Source organism: Botryllus schlosseri, chromosome 9 (assembly GCF_051294905.1).
Source record: "Botryllus schlosseri isolate E-star chromosome 9, Bs_hap1, whole genome shotgun sequence".
Lineage (NCBI taxonomy): Eukaryota > Metazoa > Chordata > Ascidiacea > Stolidobranchia > Styelidae > Botryllus > Botryllus schlosseri.
The window spans coordinates 14,938,966-14,956,105 of NC_137244.1; the positions used below are offsets into that span (position 1 = coordinate 14,938,966).

The following is a 17,140-nucleotide window of genomic DNA, read 5'->3' on the forward strand; positions in this document are numbered from 1 at the left end:
ATGCGCTTCCGCCACTACCAGTCTTACCACGCTACTAATATTTCGCAAAAGACTTCATAACGTTAAGCATACTAAACAGCATTATGAATTTACCATTATTGCGTAGGTACTATTCTATTGCCAAAACTGCTGCTCGAGTCCGTAATGTGCGGGGCCTTGCGGTCCTAAATTCGCTGACCCCGGCGTGTACGGTGGGGTGTACGAGGACGCCGCGTACTGTGGCGACGAAGCCGGATGGCATGATGGATACCTTTGCGCATATGCCGATAAATGATAAGTCGGTTCGTAACTGTAACTGCTTTGTTGAGCGGAGTTCCCATACTGTGAGTGTACTGAGCTGCCGGTAAGCGGGCGCCTCATATCAAATCCCAAAGGCATATGAGAATAACCTCGCATTGAGTCTTCGTAATGAGGCGAATGGTGAAATGAGGGCCCGTAAACCGATGGATTGCTTGACGCGTCCTGTCCCACGGATAGACCCGGGTAATGTCCCGCGGAATGACAAGGCTTTCCGTTATTGATGAGAACGGGAACAACCACCCGGCGGGGGGATTGCAGGGGTCCCATGTGGTCGAAACCAGATATGGATCCTTTGTCTTGCTTCGCCCTCTTCATTTTGTACCTGTGGTTTTGGAACCAAATCTTGACCTGGAATTGCAACGTGCCATATAAGAACAAATACAGATTCAGGTATAGATAAACAGTAAAGCACCGTCAAGTTATTGTCTCGACAGCATAAACAAAAGACCTTGATTTATATTAAAGATAAACATTCCAATAAATACCCACCCTGGATAAACGATATTGCTAATAAAATTCAACATATGCGTAAGCGGCATTCCAGATTAGAATATATTGCGAATATTTAATTATATTTCTGGATATATTTCTTTCCAGACGCTCCACTGAAGATTCTTACACAAAACATATTCTATGAATATATATATATGCCCTGTATAATTTTCGTCAGGTGTGCGCACCCTGCGGCCCGCGGTTCAAATGAGGATTGCTAAGTTGTGCATGTGCAAATTTTGAATGTTGTGGAGCCTGCGGACTGAGCTTCGAATTTAGCTTACTCTGGTACGTTCGAGCTGAGATCAAGTGCGGCTAACGGAAGGGTCAAAATAACACCGAACTCATTCAAATATGCATAATAAGGTAGTGTTGTAGACGATATTTTGGTAAAATTTATTCGATAACCTGAACTTAGATTTTGCACTACTCGTGATCTGCCTTCAGGTATTTCGTTTGTGGTCTTTGGCCCGACACTGAATTTCGCTGACAGTTACCGAAATGATGAACCTTGCAACTAAAGTTTATTTGTGGTCCATTTTTACAACAACAAAAAACCTGGGTCTCGCACACAATCCAGAGTGGTAACGAAGCAAGACCAGCAGGGTTTTCCCGATCTAATTACGCGTATCGTTTCACGTGGGGAAGGGAAAAATATGGCGAATTTATGGATTATCAGAATAATGCAACAGAAATACCTTTAATGACTCCATAATAACCAGTAAGTATTCAGAAATATGTGTGTGCGTATGACATAAATTCCAATGTATAAAAAACAAGGTATACAAACCTGAGTCGGTGTCAGCCTTATTGCGTTGGCGAGCGCTTCTCGCTCGGGAGCGGAAAGATATTTTTGGTGCCTGAACCGTCGCTCCAATTCGTAGGTTTGCGCTTTTGAAAACAGAACCCGGCGTTTTCGCTTCTTCCCGCCCACGTCCATATCCATCTCTTCCTCGTCTTCGTTTTCATCCGAGCTCGGAGACTTCTCAGCGTTGCAAGAGGTGCTGTCGGGCGCCTCGCCTGGAATGGAAAGGTTCGACGGATAAAATACGCGGAATTATCATGTCAAATCATTTGAAATTCGTATTTGGTTGAGAAGTGTTTCCACTCTACCTTACACAGAGATAGGGGATTTAGCGATCGGGTATGTGTGCTTTCAAATAATTGAATCAAAAAATATAGTTCAAATATACTCTATAACGCGGGAGAACGGTCGGCTATCATCTAGTGATTATCAGGTATATAATTTGCACGAGCATTATATGCGATTACATATCGCGTAAATCACCAACACGCGGCCCGCGGCCTGATTTGAGATTTCGGAAGTACTTTTGGTAAAGCATTTTAAAATACTGAAATTGATTTCAGTTAAAAATATTGCTATTGCCGTTCAAACAAGCTATTCGATGTGCCCAATCCCAACGTCACTATTCCTCACTAGCTGATACGGCTTGAATGGGCAATTGGGCAATGGGCATATTGCCTTGACGTGGAATGGCCCAGAAACTGCCAAGAGCAAGACGCTTAGAAAACGACTTAAGGCTTTTCCACAAGATCACGCTTTCTACGGGAGCGATAGTTTCCCACCAAATATCGTGTCTAGGTAACTCCAATTCACGTATTGTCAGATATCGTGCGCTGCCCATAGCTCATAGTTCTTTTGTGGCAGCTATTATGCCCGTCGCCCATGTTAGAGAGCACAGCGTGGTACTGATGTAAAGTTCGAAATTGTTGTTAAACTGTTTGGCCAATTTCATCTCGATACTGAATTCATGCCGCCGGCGATCTCTACGAAATTTGAAAAGTGGGCAGCCACCCGTTTTGAGTTGGCGACCCCTGGCCTAAATACCACAATTTCGTTATGGGCACCGCACCACCATTTCACACTTTTTGGATTTTGAGGTGAGTATATATATTGCAAGAGCCTACACGCACTGGATTTGATCAGCTATATCAGTGACCGTTACCAATAATAAGTTCAAAGCGAAAACGGTAAGTTCTCTCGGTATCCCAAATTGAACTTGAAGACTTCAACACGAAGCCAATATTCAACAAATATATCACATATCCGAAATCGCTGTCACAGGGTCTTTCTTTTGCATGACATGTGCAAAATTGCTGAAGGTTATTATGGATCGCTAATAATTCAAAACTACCGATGTAACTGAGTATTTAGATATTTTCGATAGTCGCGGTTGCAAAACTAGCCGGACTCGCCCTCACAAAAAGTCGCGAATTTTACTTTCGCACAATGTTCTCACACTCACAGGCCTATACACACGCAGCATGAGTATTAAAAGTACAATGCCGCGATAATGACTGACAAAGGGCGATAGTCATTAGCAATCAAAGGTTTCGAAGACTGCTCTTAACGGCATGTCAAGCGACCCGTGCTTGCCACCACAAAGCCTTCATAGATTCATTACTATCCATTTTGTGTTTGTAAATTCATTTCTTGACCGTGACCATTCACGGTACATTATTACGCACACGATGATGCAACCGCATCAAACGAATGTAAGCGCAGCACGTATCAAAATAAAGCGCGTTCGGCAAAGCGCTGAAAGACAGCAGCCATGGAGTGGTTACGCGACGGGGTTGGAGGTTAAGTTATGGTTTTGTTGTTTGAAGACTTATAGGCCAAGTACCTCCCAAGGTGCTGCCGAAAATGGAGACGCTGTATGTTACGCTACATCAGACCTGATAGACACATACGGGTAGGATTGCGTAATACATAACACAAATAATGTGAGACTAAATAATCTTACAATAACCTTTTAATGATAAAATGTATATTTAGGTGCAAGTGTAAAAAATCGAACAAAATATCGTTTGACTGAGATAAATTCTGGTTTCGGCCTTAAATACGCTGCCATGGGGCCAAGGCGTATTAGAATCGTCTAAGTAACTATTGTTCGGAAATATAACTAGTATTTATTGTCAATTTCATGGCGCAAGCATGCTTTATCGTACTTTTTCAATTTGTATGGATCAATAGCGAATGCATTTATAATCGTAAGGCTGCAATATCGCCAATCCAGTATATTTTTTGCCGTGGTGAATTTGAATTATGATAAACATAATTCTTGCCTCCAAGTATTCATCTGGATTCCTTTTTACCATCATGTTCCCCAAATTGATCACCAAAGAAATGATATAATGCTTTTTTTATATATAAAAATCATTATTAGCTCAAGTATTCGTATATGTAGCAGTTGTACAATGTACATTGCCACTATCCTATTACTCTGCATCATAATTGGTGATCGTAATATATAGTTTGTGACGTGAAAACCAGCTAGCTAGATGAACGATAAAGAATGCTAGATACATATAGCTAAGAACCTCACGTATTACCGGCGCATCGTGCGTGGCTTTAGCGCGAGTGGACCTTGCCGTTGCTCATTTTCCGCGAGTTAGAATTGACCTTTTAAGCCTAACCAGCTAAGATTTCGGTGTGTGCATCCTCTCGGGGAAACCTAACGCTGGTTCATATCCCCCGACGTAGAACGTTAACAGTAAGCGGACGAAATAAATTGGGCGTGCAGTCGATCTGTTGATCAAACAGGCTTAAATTGCTGGTGGATCGTTTGTTCAATGGTGACGGGTCAGCGTTAAAATTTATTACGGAAGGTTTCAGTTGACCCGTCCATTGCAACTGAATAACTCGAATCGGTGCTGATGTGGACAACTTAAGAAAATAACGACCACACTCGACGACCGGCTTATTAGGACAGAACAGCGAACAACGGTCCTGTGCATTGTGTTTTGTGCATTATGCAATATGCGACCAGCACCACCAAATAATGCAATCATAAAACTACATGATCCCCACTTTTAAATGTTTCGAATGAAAATTAAGTAGATCGCATGTTACCGAGGACCGAGGAATATCTACAAATTTAAATATATAATACAAGTATGTTGAATTACAATCAAGGAAAATCTGAAAATATTGTTTCTAAAACTCTGCAAGTTATCTCAAGAATGGGATTTTCCTTGCATCTCAAAGATTACCATAAGACAGAACTGGACAGTTATCGGAATAACACCGGGAATAAATTGTTAAGGGTCGCTTGCGTCCAAGTGCCTGCTGGATCGCAATATGACGTAGCAATATTTTCAGAGAAGTAGCTCGATGAGAGAGACAAAAATATAAATTGATAGCTGAAAGACAATGACTCGCCCGATAAATATTAACCGCCGATTATTCCAGAGGATTGCGAGAGAACTGGGAATTAACAACGGAGCGTCGATACTAAATGAGAATCTAAGGACTCAAGTTCGTGACGGATCCACAAAAAATTCATAATTGCCGACATCTACAAAAACTAATTCATAAAGAAATTCCGCGATGATGTTCGACTCACACACCGTTGCGCAATATGCCTCATATTCCTCTCATAAAATACACGATATAAATGAAAACCCATCGCCCCGTTCCATATCCCTAATATAGACCAACCGTCAGCAGAGGCGAAGCCGCGTAATCAATCAAAAAGAAAATGGCGATGCTACATTTCAAAAAACAACATGGCAGCATCCGTGACAAAGTTTAGAGCGAGTATATTTGTCGCGATCCGCGTAAATACGCGGGCGTGTCCAGTGCGAAGTCGCCGTACCTCATTTCAGCAGGCCGAGACGAGTAATGAAGCCGGGCCCGATAAGGCACGGCTCGCGATAAACCAATTGCTTCTTTATTTGCGTTTCGTTTTTGATAAGCTGTTGCTACCATCGGTTTCTTCCAATACCTACGTGATCTGTGACGAATATGTATCGTTTGCGAATGACGTTTGACAAGACAGTTCCCAGCTTTTCATACGAGACAATATCCCGTTCTGCGTAGTATTTAAACATACGGGATTTGGTTTGATTGCGTGTCGCGGTAAGTTTATTTACGGCTATGTCAGCTGTGCGTTATCTGTGCCGAAAATTACAAAACATATTGGTACAATTGACTGGCTCGTCTGGCCTTGTCGGATAGATTGTAATTATTATTGGAATTTATGAGGTTCTCACTGACGGCGTGGAAATGTCGGAAGCAAAATGGCACGATCTTTATTAGGTATTGTCAGCGACTTGACGCAAAGAATACATGAGATCTCTATTGATTTCTTCTTATCGTCGAAACTTTCTTCTGCATGGGAACCCAGCATTTGCAATAATTCAACAATATTAAAACTAACTATAAGAATAACTATAATTATGTTTCGCATTGGTAGCGTGATGAATCTGTCTTTGGCTCTTATGTCTTGTCCATGGTCGTATCTAAACCTAGATTTGAAGTTCAAGTACTTATTGGTTGCGGTGAGATAGCATGGTGTTTCGTTACACAGCTGCAATACCAATGGGCTGAGTCCAACCGTGGTCTACTCAAGAAAAGTATACACGTGTTGGATTCTCATTTTTGTCGTATAAAGTGCCACGAAGATGGTCTGTGACACACGTGCATGATAGAAGATACGGTCGAACACTTCCTGTTATTGTGTGCAAAATCTATGCCCCCCAAAGAAGATACGCAGTTGGAAAATGTATAGCTAGGCGGAACCATGTCGAGATGTCAGTACGGGCCTTGTTATTGAGTCCATACATTATTCAGCCTGCTATTGAATTCGTATAGTCACCCGATCAATATATATAATTATATATATTATGTATATATGATATTCGGATATATCATTTTGGAAATGGTGTGGTGTACATGACCTTGACCACAGTAGTTAGTTAAACATCATTAACCCAACATACAACAACACAAGTACTGAAGGCTTATCCTCACCATGCATGTCGCGTAAGCGGTGTCGTAGAATGGGAAAGGGGCCGCTTTATAGAACGGCAACTCAGGAATCATAACAAAGAATATCGGCATGGTGCAAATGACCGTAGCGTAGTAGCCTCCATTTGCAAGGCTTCTATTTACAACCCTCTTTAGGATCAGGTTAACACTATATATTGTATAACTAATTACTCACTTGCCCCATATCGCATCGTATTGATAAAATCGTTGCTTTCGTAAACAAATTCAGACGCCAAATTGTTAAGATCATCTTAAGCCCACATACGGTTACCATACTTTGGGACCCGGACAGGAGGACACTTATGACTAATTACAAAAGTTGGAATACCGGACTAGAAAATTGCCGATTCTAGAATTATTACGGGAAATTATGTCGTGTTGACTAAAAACAAGGTAATTATTTTAGTCCTACTCCAGAAAGACCCGCCCGAGCATCAACATTTCAGATTCCACGTCATTTGTGGCATTCTTTAGTTGTGCCTGTCCATTAGCCTGGCTGTCAAAGCTGTAAAGGAGGACGAATTCCCAAAAAGAATATTTAGGCGTCCTCGGAGGACATTTTCGATTTACCGACAAAGGTGAACAAATCCGGCTGAACGCGGACATATGGTAACCCAAACTTAATACCAGAGCTGGAGCTAACTGTCAATACGAGTCATGAACGCATGTACCTTCGTTGACATCGTTTCCATCCGCGATGAACTTCGTCATCGTGTCTTGCTGTTCCCACCGCGTTTCCGGATTCGGATACTCTTCCGTTAGCACGGAATCGGGATTTCGTGTCCTATCAGAATACAAGATGATGACGATGAACTGAGGATGCAATGATATGGAAGATTTATCATTGAATTAGAATTTACACGCACATTTGGTCCAATATATCTATCCTGTAGCTTAGTAAGAAATTTATTTCGCGATATTCTGAGATAGTTGAAAATCAGTATGTATTTCAATGCCAGCACGCTAGCGAATTATGACACCAATCCTAATCCTTTGGCTAAATCCACGCATTTAGATGCTTTCACGCCAGTGGAGTATTACGCAAAATAAAATCAGCCACAATAGGCAACAGGCATCAATTTTGGACATTAGGGACATCGCTTGAATGCAACATACAATAATGGGTAAAATGATGAAACATAATCGATCGAAAGTTTTTCGTGATTGCGGCGGCGACTACATGCAGAATAACAAACATAGTTGGGTTGCTGATCATTAGAAAATAACAGGTTTCAATACATTATATAGTAAATCATTACTCCCGGGGAGAAAACATAATTCATATGTATCAGCTAATTTCAAGGCGCATGCCAGACTAAGATTCGATTTCGAAACGAAATGACTCACTCTTGTCGGCTGGTAGAATTCGTATCGAGAGTCTGGATGGATTCCTCCTTTTCGGGGAAGCTCACATCGGATGCTATCCGCGGATCGGAACAACTTGTCTGATAACTAACTCGGTGAAAAGGCGAGTGATCGTGGTTCGTGGTGGAACAGGGTGACCCGGAAGCTACTGGCGAACCAACGGAGTTCAATCTCATGCCGGACGCGTCGTTTTCTAAGTACCCGATCTCTGTGTATTTCGGAGTCTGCGGCGAAGTCGGAGACCTGTCCTGTTCAAACCTCTCTAGAAATTTACGTTGCTGCTCGCAATGCGGAGAGCCTGACTCACTGGGTCTACGCAACAAACCAATTTCTGTATCACACCCGCTGTAATAAGGCGCCTCGCCGCATGAAGATTCACTGTAAGGATTTTTGGATGGGTATGATAGGTTTTCACTTCCCGTGGGGTAATAGCGAATGCCTTCGCCTTTATAGTGTGGTTGATATAAGTCGCCAGGATGATGTTGACTTATGGAGTACTTCGTCTCTCCTCTCTCGCTACCGTGCGGGTAATGCGGCACTCCGACGTTTTGAAGTCTTTCCGCCCTGTTGTAGTGTCCGTTCCCAAGGCAGAAGTCCGTCCGCGTATTCGACACCGGTAAGTCCAGAATGTCTTTCACAGAAAATCCACTGGCGTTGGGACGGTGGCTGTGAAGACTGCACTCGACCGCGTCCACGTCCTTGCTGATCAGAGTCATCTTGTCCAATATTTTATCGACTATATCTGTATTACCGTTGCGGGCCTTATCACTAGACTCCGCGGTAGCGCTGTGAACAAATAAAACGCTGTCATGAGTAAAGTGGCCGCACTTTGCACGAGTCTATGCACGCCCTTGAATGTAAATGTCTGTACAGCTGCCGCGTTAGTCCGCACTGTGATTGCACGACTGAATCGATGGTGCATGATACATTGAGAATTTTCGTCGGAATTTACACAACAAGCGGGTCTCGTCTCACGTAATGCTTAGATTGAAGTGGGTATTGTTCAAGACTACAGATACCCAACGCTATTTAAGTACATTTCCAACTTGACGGCATACTCGCAACACCCGCCTACAATGTAGTTGAAGATGCACGCAAGTTTGTTGCAGATGTAAGACTACACGAAGATGAGAGTAATGACTGCGCAGCGCGCACTTCATTGTGAGTATATTGACGCGTTGAAATAGAATACAACTTTACAATGAAACATTGCTACCGATTTGTCAGTTAAGTATCATCTGACACGAAACATTGCGATCGGCTCGTTAAGCTGTATCGGTCCCGACACGCTTTCATAGAAGCGTGTCGCAGCATCTTCATCGCCGCTTTTAGAACAAGTCCGCTGAGCGATAAAGAATTATCTCTAAACCAGTTAACACGAACATTGTCAAGTGGTTCATATTTATTGAAATAGGCTTGGGTAACAGTGGGAAATGTGATACGCCACGCCTCCTTGCTAATGCTGACTATCCTGAGTGATGACTTCCCATCGATATAACGGTGCGACATTTGATAATGTTATCAGCTCTATTACTTATTGCAACAGTTAAATATGGTTGGTTCTTAACAAAACAAACGGAGATGCACAATGTGCAATTCTAAGTGGTCGTGTTCAAATTGCAATGGAATTCAGAGGGAGATTTCGGCTTTACACTCCTCATGGTCATTCCGCACAAATTATGCTGCACACGCTCCCGAACCGGAGTTGAAAAAAGCGATATTAAGGAAAATAATATGATTGCCAAGTGTTTGTTGTAGTTTAGAAGTTACGGTGTTTCGACATGTATGGTCACTTGGTCATTTTACACAAGACCAGTATTCTTATTGATAATATCTTTACATCGTGGACCCTTTTCGATCTGGGCAGTTGTAACTGTAGTAAGACACCGCTAATGCGGACCGGATGATATAAAAGTCCCGCTGTATAGTAAGGTATAGGCTATTTCGCAGTCTATCTCGGCCAGACTCGAGCCCATGGCCCATTGGCGTTTGCAGTGGTGAAATATACCACTACGTCGCTCGTCACCAAATGCTAGCTACCAGGCAAATGTGCTATGGTCCGATTTCGGAGATTGTTATTTATTGACGGCCAAACTCGAAACATCCGCTTTGGCGCATATTTATGTGGTCGATGCCAATCATCGCAACGCTTTAACTCAGAGAACAAGAGCAAATGCTACAGACAAAAAGTTGAAGGCGAAAAGAAATCCCAGCAAAGATATTGTGACACGGCTTTAGCGCCTCGTCGCAAACAAAATTTCGTAACAATGCTCAGAATATGCGTCCATGCAAAATCAAATATAGTAGCTTATAATTAGGATTTGTTATATGTAGCCTACGCAAAAACTCTGACGTAATGGTCATAATATATCTCTCTCGAATAATAATTGGTATCGAAATCTGTACTTTTGACTGAGACAACACACAACTTTAGCGACTGTTTCGACTTTGGAAAAGCTAAGCAGTGTCGTTCCGTGCGAGTTAGTTACCTTCCTACGTCGCGAACATGGGAATTCTACAGCGGCCTGTATAGAAACGCCGTAACCCTACACTGAAAAACTTCACGCAAACCATACACCAGCACGCAACACCGGGTGACACATGTGGTAAAATACGCGGCGCAGACATTCAAAAAAGGAAATTACCCCGAACGAGCCACTGCACAAATATCGCCACCAAATTTTCGTATGGAGAAAAAACCGCATCGCGCAAGCCAGCCTGCACGAAACCCGACACCCGAAATGGTGCGCATCTCGTGTTGTCAATTCATCCCGGCAGTGCTGCTCGGCCATAAATTCCCGAACATAACCAGGAATCGACGTTAGAAACGCGGTACCTTTGTCACCCGTTCATTTACGCACCTGGCGTGATACGAATCCTACACCCCCGCGCATACAATTTCGACAAAACACCGGCTGACCGGCTGATTGCACGCGAGATCACTGGATCCCAAAGACCGGAACTCTAGAGGGAGGTTCGGCGATTGAATTACGCTGCGCGTTTGCTATTCATTCACGGTTTCTGTTACGATCCTCCGACATTGTCGACCGCTATTGTGCGCGACTCGTGGGAGCACTCCATGTTCGAATGGTATGCCATCGATGAGCGAAAGTACACATAAGAGTGGTACCTCGTGCAACAGCATACCGCCGACGCTTAAGCATTGCACTTGAGAGCAATTGACGAAGAAAATTCGTGGTTACAAACCGCATGACTTTGAACTTGAGTTATTTAAAGAATAGATTTTCCATATTGGTTCTCTTCGAATACCCTGGTCATTGACTAACTAATGCGTTGCATCACGCGCAGGTCCAACGTTGTGGTGCGATAACCATAGCGTAATGCTATGATGCATAGCAGCAACACCAATGGGTTGCGGGTTCAAGTCCGACCGAGGTCGATTCCAGAATTCACATCTATTTAAGTGTTTGTTATTTAGGCTCCACCTCGCCATCAGATCCGCGCAAGCGGTGTCTTAAAAAGCCTTTTAGAAGAGGGCCGTACTACAAGTCGGCAGATACGGAATCAAAATAAAGACAATCGGCCTGGTGTAAATGACCATTGTAGTCGACGAACACCATGAATAGCACAAACAAACAAACAGGTTCAGCCAAATTGTCACTTGCTGTGCATGCAGATTTAAATGGAACTCATGGGACTCAGGGTTTCAAGTCCGACTTCTGCGTGTGATAGGGCCGTCGTGTGATAATGAACCTATTTTGGGTTGACTCGATATTGAACGGGTCAATGAATCACATCATAAATTGGTACTATAACGATACGATATGTATAGATTTATTATATGTAAATGGTTGATGGATACCCTTGTATAAGCCGTGTTAATTAAAATCGAAAAGTCTAGCCATAAGCTTCGTATATATTATTTGTTTTTCAGAGAGATGTAGTTGTAGATAGATGACGTGACGTGTCAACGACACCATCTGTTAAGTCAAACAGAATGAGATACTTCTAATGTATAATACCGACACCTTGTGTATACTGGATATTCATGACATTTCGCCATTTTATTGGGTCTCGTGACAGGGCTAATTCGGATCGTTCATTTCTTATTATTTACCAAGTCGGTAATGTCTATGTATTCGCGCGCGCTGCTTCCCGGTGCCTGGAGATGTGTGCGTTCGCGACGTCAAGCGTTGGCAAATTTGCGCTGCTACTTTTGATTGACTTACGGTCTCAGGAAGAATTCATCGCATTAATCATCAACGATGTTTGTTGCTTTATCTGTTTCGTAAACATGGAGCGCTGATAACTGACAAGGTACATTCCCAGGACCGTGTGTAGACCGCACATTGAATCTGCATGGTCGTGGAGATGGAGTAACTAATCGAGGTCACGGTAAAACACTCTTCAGAATAAAAAATGCTGTTGTGCATTAATGCATTCTAGAAATACTAAGCCTTCCACAACAGCTTTTCAAGTGATGATACGATAGGTATATAGTAATACAGTAACAGCCACAGTTTATCCTTATATGGCAGTGGTTCCCCAACTATGGGCATATAATTGTGGGTCGTGGCAACGTTAATACCAACAGAGGAGTGGTTTAACTTACGTATAAAATATATTGTAGTTCATGCCGTTAATATAATATTTATGTAGTAAATTTACTATCGCGTCCTCTGTTACGGCATTTCTGTACCTGCAGTGTGCAATAATCGTACATATTCAACTGGCGTTGGGTATACTAAACAATACAGGTCCCGCGCAGACAATCTGTCTGTAAGAGAAGTATACGTTCTTCCCCGTTATTATACGTCTTTCGATTTGGTATCACATAAGCCTGTTACTTACATTTCCTACTCGATCTCTAGAAGCTTTACAGCCTTTCCTTGCAGAAAAGACATACAGGTGAATGAGAGAGAAAGAGAGAAATAAAACAATTTGTGTCACTAACGACACGCAAGTCACGGTTTCTTGCTGGTAGATTTGTGGCCGGCTACTCTGACATCGGGTGGGATTAGATCTCGGAACAATATACTGACAAAAGGCCTTATCTAAGTTACAGCAGCCTATCGCGTGGTGCGACGTACATCATTCTGCAATGCACGATTTCGCGAAGTCATTGGGTAGCGTAAATATTAAATATTGAAGCGGGACTGCGCTCTAAACATGATGCTATCAAATTAAATTTACAGAAGGGAAGAACATTTCGGCAGCAGCCGTAATCGAGCAGTAACTAAATGATTTCCACGAAAGGTACCATTCCTATCCCATTATCTCTGTGGCATTGAAGGCACCCGTCACCGTTACCTTTTGCAAAATTTCTGAAACACATTTCTCCACGCTATCAAGGCAGAAACGTTATTGTATTGTTGTCAGCCGATAAACTGAAGGAATGTGTCCTGCGGATTACGGAGGTAACATACGGTATACGTAGGCGAGGGTAACAGCGTTCCACGGCCGACGTTTAACCAGTCCGTTGACTGCCAGTGTCAACAACTGATCCGCAAATTTTCGGGTTTCATAAAAAGTATTGCGTGATAAAAAGTAATCGGAATAAGGTCGAATGCGTGTAGCAACACGCTATCAATTTCACGTCACTTGACTTTAAAGTGCTGATTTTCTATTTGTGAAATTTGATTCTAATCGTCAGTTGACGAGCCCCTTAAAATCGTGTATTATATGGCAAACCTGAAATAATTAAAGACTTCCAACGACTCTCCCTTCAAGAACCCTGGCTTGGTAAACACAAGCAATGACTTAAGGATTATGCTAATTGTCGAATAATTGAGGCTAATATTATCTGATAAAACATATATATTACCAAATATAGTCAGTTCAGGGCTCTCTCACGAGAAATTGTGCCTTTCAAACCCAGTGAAATTCCTATCCGCATGCGCAATCGCACACCATTAGTTTTTGACGTGTATAAGGATTGCCAAGATTTTAAAATAGTGTTTGCCAGCTTCAGTGGTTCAATGAAGCTATTCAAAATGGCGACGTGTGTAGCCCATAAGCACGCTGAAACGCAATTTCAAAGAGCAATTAACAGAAACCATTGCGAGCAAATTCAACTTTAGTTTCATAACACAACGCATGCGCTTGATAATCCCTAATCTCGCGGTGGGTAATATACGTGCTTAACTCAACCCACGGTCGACCGTTTGCTAGTCTTCACACCTCACGCACTACATCCTTGTTTATGAAGCAAATTTCGGTAAATGCGTTGCGTAAATATAGTCCATTATACAATTGATTATGCGACAAACAAGTGTGAACATACGAACACAAATATGAAGTAAAAAACAAACGCATTTTCAAGTGTCCCGCAGCCGTGGAGTGCTAAGCAAATCCTTCTGAATGGGCACCACTCAAGCCAGTGGTCCTGCGACAACAGAACGAATGTTCATGTTCACGCGTGCGTGGTTCTGCGTAGCCAATCAATATGAATATTGAATATACATTCGTTGTGCGTAGCCTCGCATCTTGATATGATCGACAGGCCTGATTGCATTCTCGCCATTATACAATTGCTGCGTCAGAATATTTATAGTTGCTAGTCTTACCTTTCGTTCATTTCGATTCAATCGTCCGACGCAAGCACAACAGGAAAGGCAAGGCCAGCTTTCACCCCGAGTGCATCTTTGTTTAATTTTGCACCACGCATACCTTTGTACGTACAATATTCTGATAAAGAAATATGTATGTTAAAACGGTTGTGTATTAGCGAGAGCACTCTTGTTTGCCGTATAGCAAAAATGTCGTGGTCATGTTTGCCGAAACATTGTTTGACGTTGATAAGGCATCAATTTACCATGCCGTTAATTAATTTTCCTTCAACGAAGAGTCTATACGCCGTGTGTGCCAGCGAAGGTTTAATTTCGGTAGCTCTGTTTTTCCAATAACGGAGAAACCATACCGGGAATAGATAACGTATACGCCTACCATTATGATGTCACGCAGTGTGCGCGACTAAGTAAAATCCCCTGCGATCCAAAGTAACACACCGAGAACTATCAGGGACTGAAGGTCAATTCACAAAAAATGACAGATAAGGATAATAAACGGGTTTAAATTGTTCGATGAGTTTTGTTCAATCTTTCCACACGTCTCCGAAAAATCAACTGTAGGTGGACCGTGAAGGTAGGTCTTGTACTCTGCGTTGACTCATTTCTAACATTGAACTCACCAATGACACGCTCAAGCCGGTCGATAACTATGATATTTGCGTCGAAGGCGGGCTTGTAGTGTCGAGTAATGGGTAAAATATCTGCGACATTGTAACTCAATATTTTGAAGAATAGGCCCACGAATCATGGCCAAAGAGAATATGGTAATAGTGGCTTGTGACGTGACATGAACAATTGAACATATCCAAAAATCACCACGTAACTTTGTTTTTAGCGTGACGCAGCTATATAATGTTCAGAGATGCAAGAGTACGTTATGTTCACTTGCAAGATGCAACATAGGCGGGTTGTCGGTTTTCGAACTAGGATACCTGAAACGAGTTGTGATCCGTCAGGCGAAAGAGTTGTGATTGTACGCCGGTCTACTTCATGTGCAGAGGTTCAAAGGGCGACTGAAGTCGCAGAAGTGGTGAGGTAGCGTAGTGGTATAATTCACAGCTGCAACACCAATAGGTTGCGGGTTCGAGTCCGACTGATGTCGACTCTAGAAATCCTACCTAAGTGTTGGAGGATCATCTAGGCTCCCCTCGACGTCTCAACCGTCTAAGCGCGGGGTGTTAAAAATCCGAGTAGATTGGAAATCCTTGTATTGTAAAGCAGATCGCTAACAAATGTTGATATTATTAGTAACATCTTCCATTACATGAGCATAAAAACAGCAAATGACGAAAATGTGACACATTAAAACCACCCGACGGCAGGGTTGCGGTTTCACTCTAGTCACCGTTAGGAACAAATCGGTAACATTGACACCGACTTATGAGAAGGCAAAAATTTCACACAGTATTCAGAGTTTTGGGGAAATGAATCGGAAAGTAGTTATTCACAGAAGCTAAAACGCCAATGCGAAGCCTTTATATGCAGGCTGCCTGGAAATATAACAGTTCACGACGAATCCTCGGGAGCACTGCGCTATTACTTCCGACTGAAAAGATCCCTTGCCCCTGGAGAACCACAAATTTGATAATAAGTCAAATTCCAACATGGGTGGTTACAGTTATATCACGCCACATCACGATTAAAACAAAGTATGCATATAGATATATAACAACTGCTAATGAGCTCTATATTCAATGAGATATCATAGCATGGCAAAGATGCGTGAAGCTATCGCTCAAGCCAATGTCCTCTGGTGCTCTCTGACGTTACCAATCATCGGCATGATATCGCTGCAAGGCATTTGCTGCGGTACATGGCGAATAAAACTTCACATCGAATTGAATTCAGAAAAATTCCATGCCAAGTTTGAAACTGCAAATGTCACAAGAAAGTATAGGCATTACTATTACTTTCTCTCTCTAGGCTGTTTCTGATATGTCTTTGCAACAAGGATATCGGAACAAGTTAATGATGGCGACAATGCAACTTTTCGATTTGCATTAGAATATGCGGGTGATGGATGTTTCGGTTATCTATAGGCTCCTCCTCGCCATGACATCTGATCCGCGTAGCTGTGTCTTAAAAAGCCTATAAGTCAGTGGTTCCCAAACAGGGGGAATTCCCCCACGGGGGAAAGATTAAATTTTGTAAGGAGGAATCTGGCTGTAGGCTTATATTGTGAGATACATTGGGTTCACAAGTTTTTTTTAGATTTTTATGGTAGAACTGTATGAAAAGCATGAAATTAGTTCTTTACAATGGTATGTTTCGTTTGGCGTATTTTTGGCTAGATGTATGTCTAATGCTTTCCGTAGAAATTCCACCCACTGATTTGATCGCACCCGTGACAGCCTCTTGACCAAATTGCTACTAAGCAGGAAAATGTCATGCCGAATTCAGCACAACGCCGCTGGTGAAAATGTTTACCTTTTTCAAGCCAACATCTGAGAAACACCCGAGAAACATTCGAAATTCATCAATTCAACTCAGGGTCATCGAAAGCGAACTTGCTGATTTATTTCACGCTACCCGATCGGTAAAATAACAGGCCAAATTTAGCGCAATATTGCCAAACGGAAAGTGACGACCTAATTTCTTTTGATTTAGTTATTTTCTAAATAACAGTACACCCAGTGTTAAATAATTGATACGGAAG

General features: G+C 42.4%; 1 protein-coding gene across 3 annotated transcripts; it reads right to left on the reverse strand.

Annotated features, from left to right (window-relative positions):
* Positions 1-114: 114 nt before the first annotated feature.
* On the reverse strand, positions 115-14,604 carry LOC145445754 (uncharacterized). 3 transcript variants are annotated; one of them, XM_080323880.1, is made up of 5 exons: positions 14,482-14,604; positions 7,937-8,740; positions 7,261-7,373; positions 1,583-1,812; positions 115-648 (listed from the first exon to the last, which is right to left on the reverse strand). In XM_080323880.1, exons 1-5 carry the CDS (start codon positions 14,490-14,492, stop codon positions 115-117), a joined length of 1,692 nt encoding a protein of 563 aa, XP_080180006.1. In that variant the 5' UTR covers positions 14,493-14,604. The 3 variants fall into 3 exon arrangements, with proteins under 3 accessions (XP_080180006.1, XP_080180008.1, XP_080180007.1); XM_080323882.1 differs by having other exon boundaries at positions 7,937-14,300; positions 14,482-14,597; XM_080323881.1 differs by having other exon boundaries at positions 7,937-14,419; positions 14,482-14,571.
* Positions 14,605-17,140: the final 2,536 nt, after the last annotated feature.

What these genes read in the sequence shown, in the direction of transcription:
- LOC145445754 (XM_080323880.1), bottom strand. An exon ending in AATTCTACCAGCCGACAAGA is followed by an intron (nt 7,374 to 7,936) that starts GTGAGTCATTTC and finishes GTATTCTGATAG; the next exon opens with GACACGAAATCCCGATTCCG. An exon ending in TAAGGCTGACACCGACTCAG is followed by an intron (nt 649 to 1,582) that starts GTTTGTATACCT and finishes TTGCAATTCCAG; the next exon opens with GTCAAGATTTGGTTCCAAAA.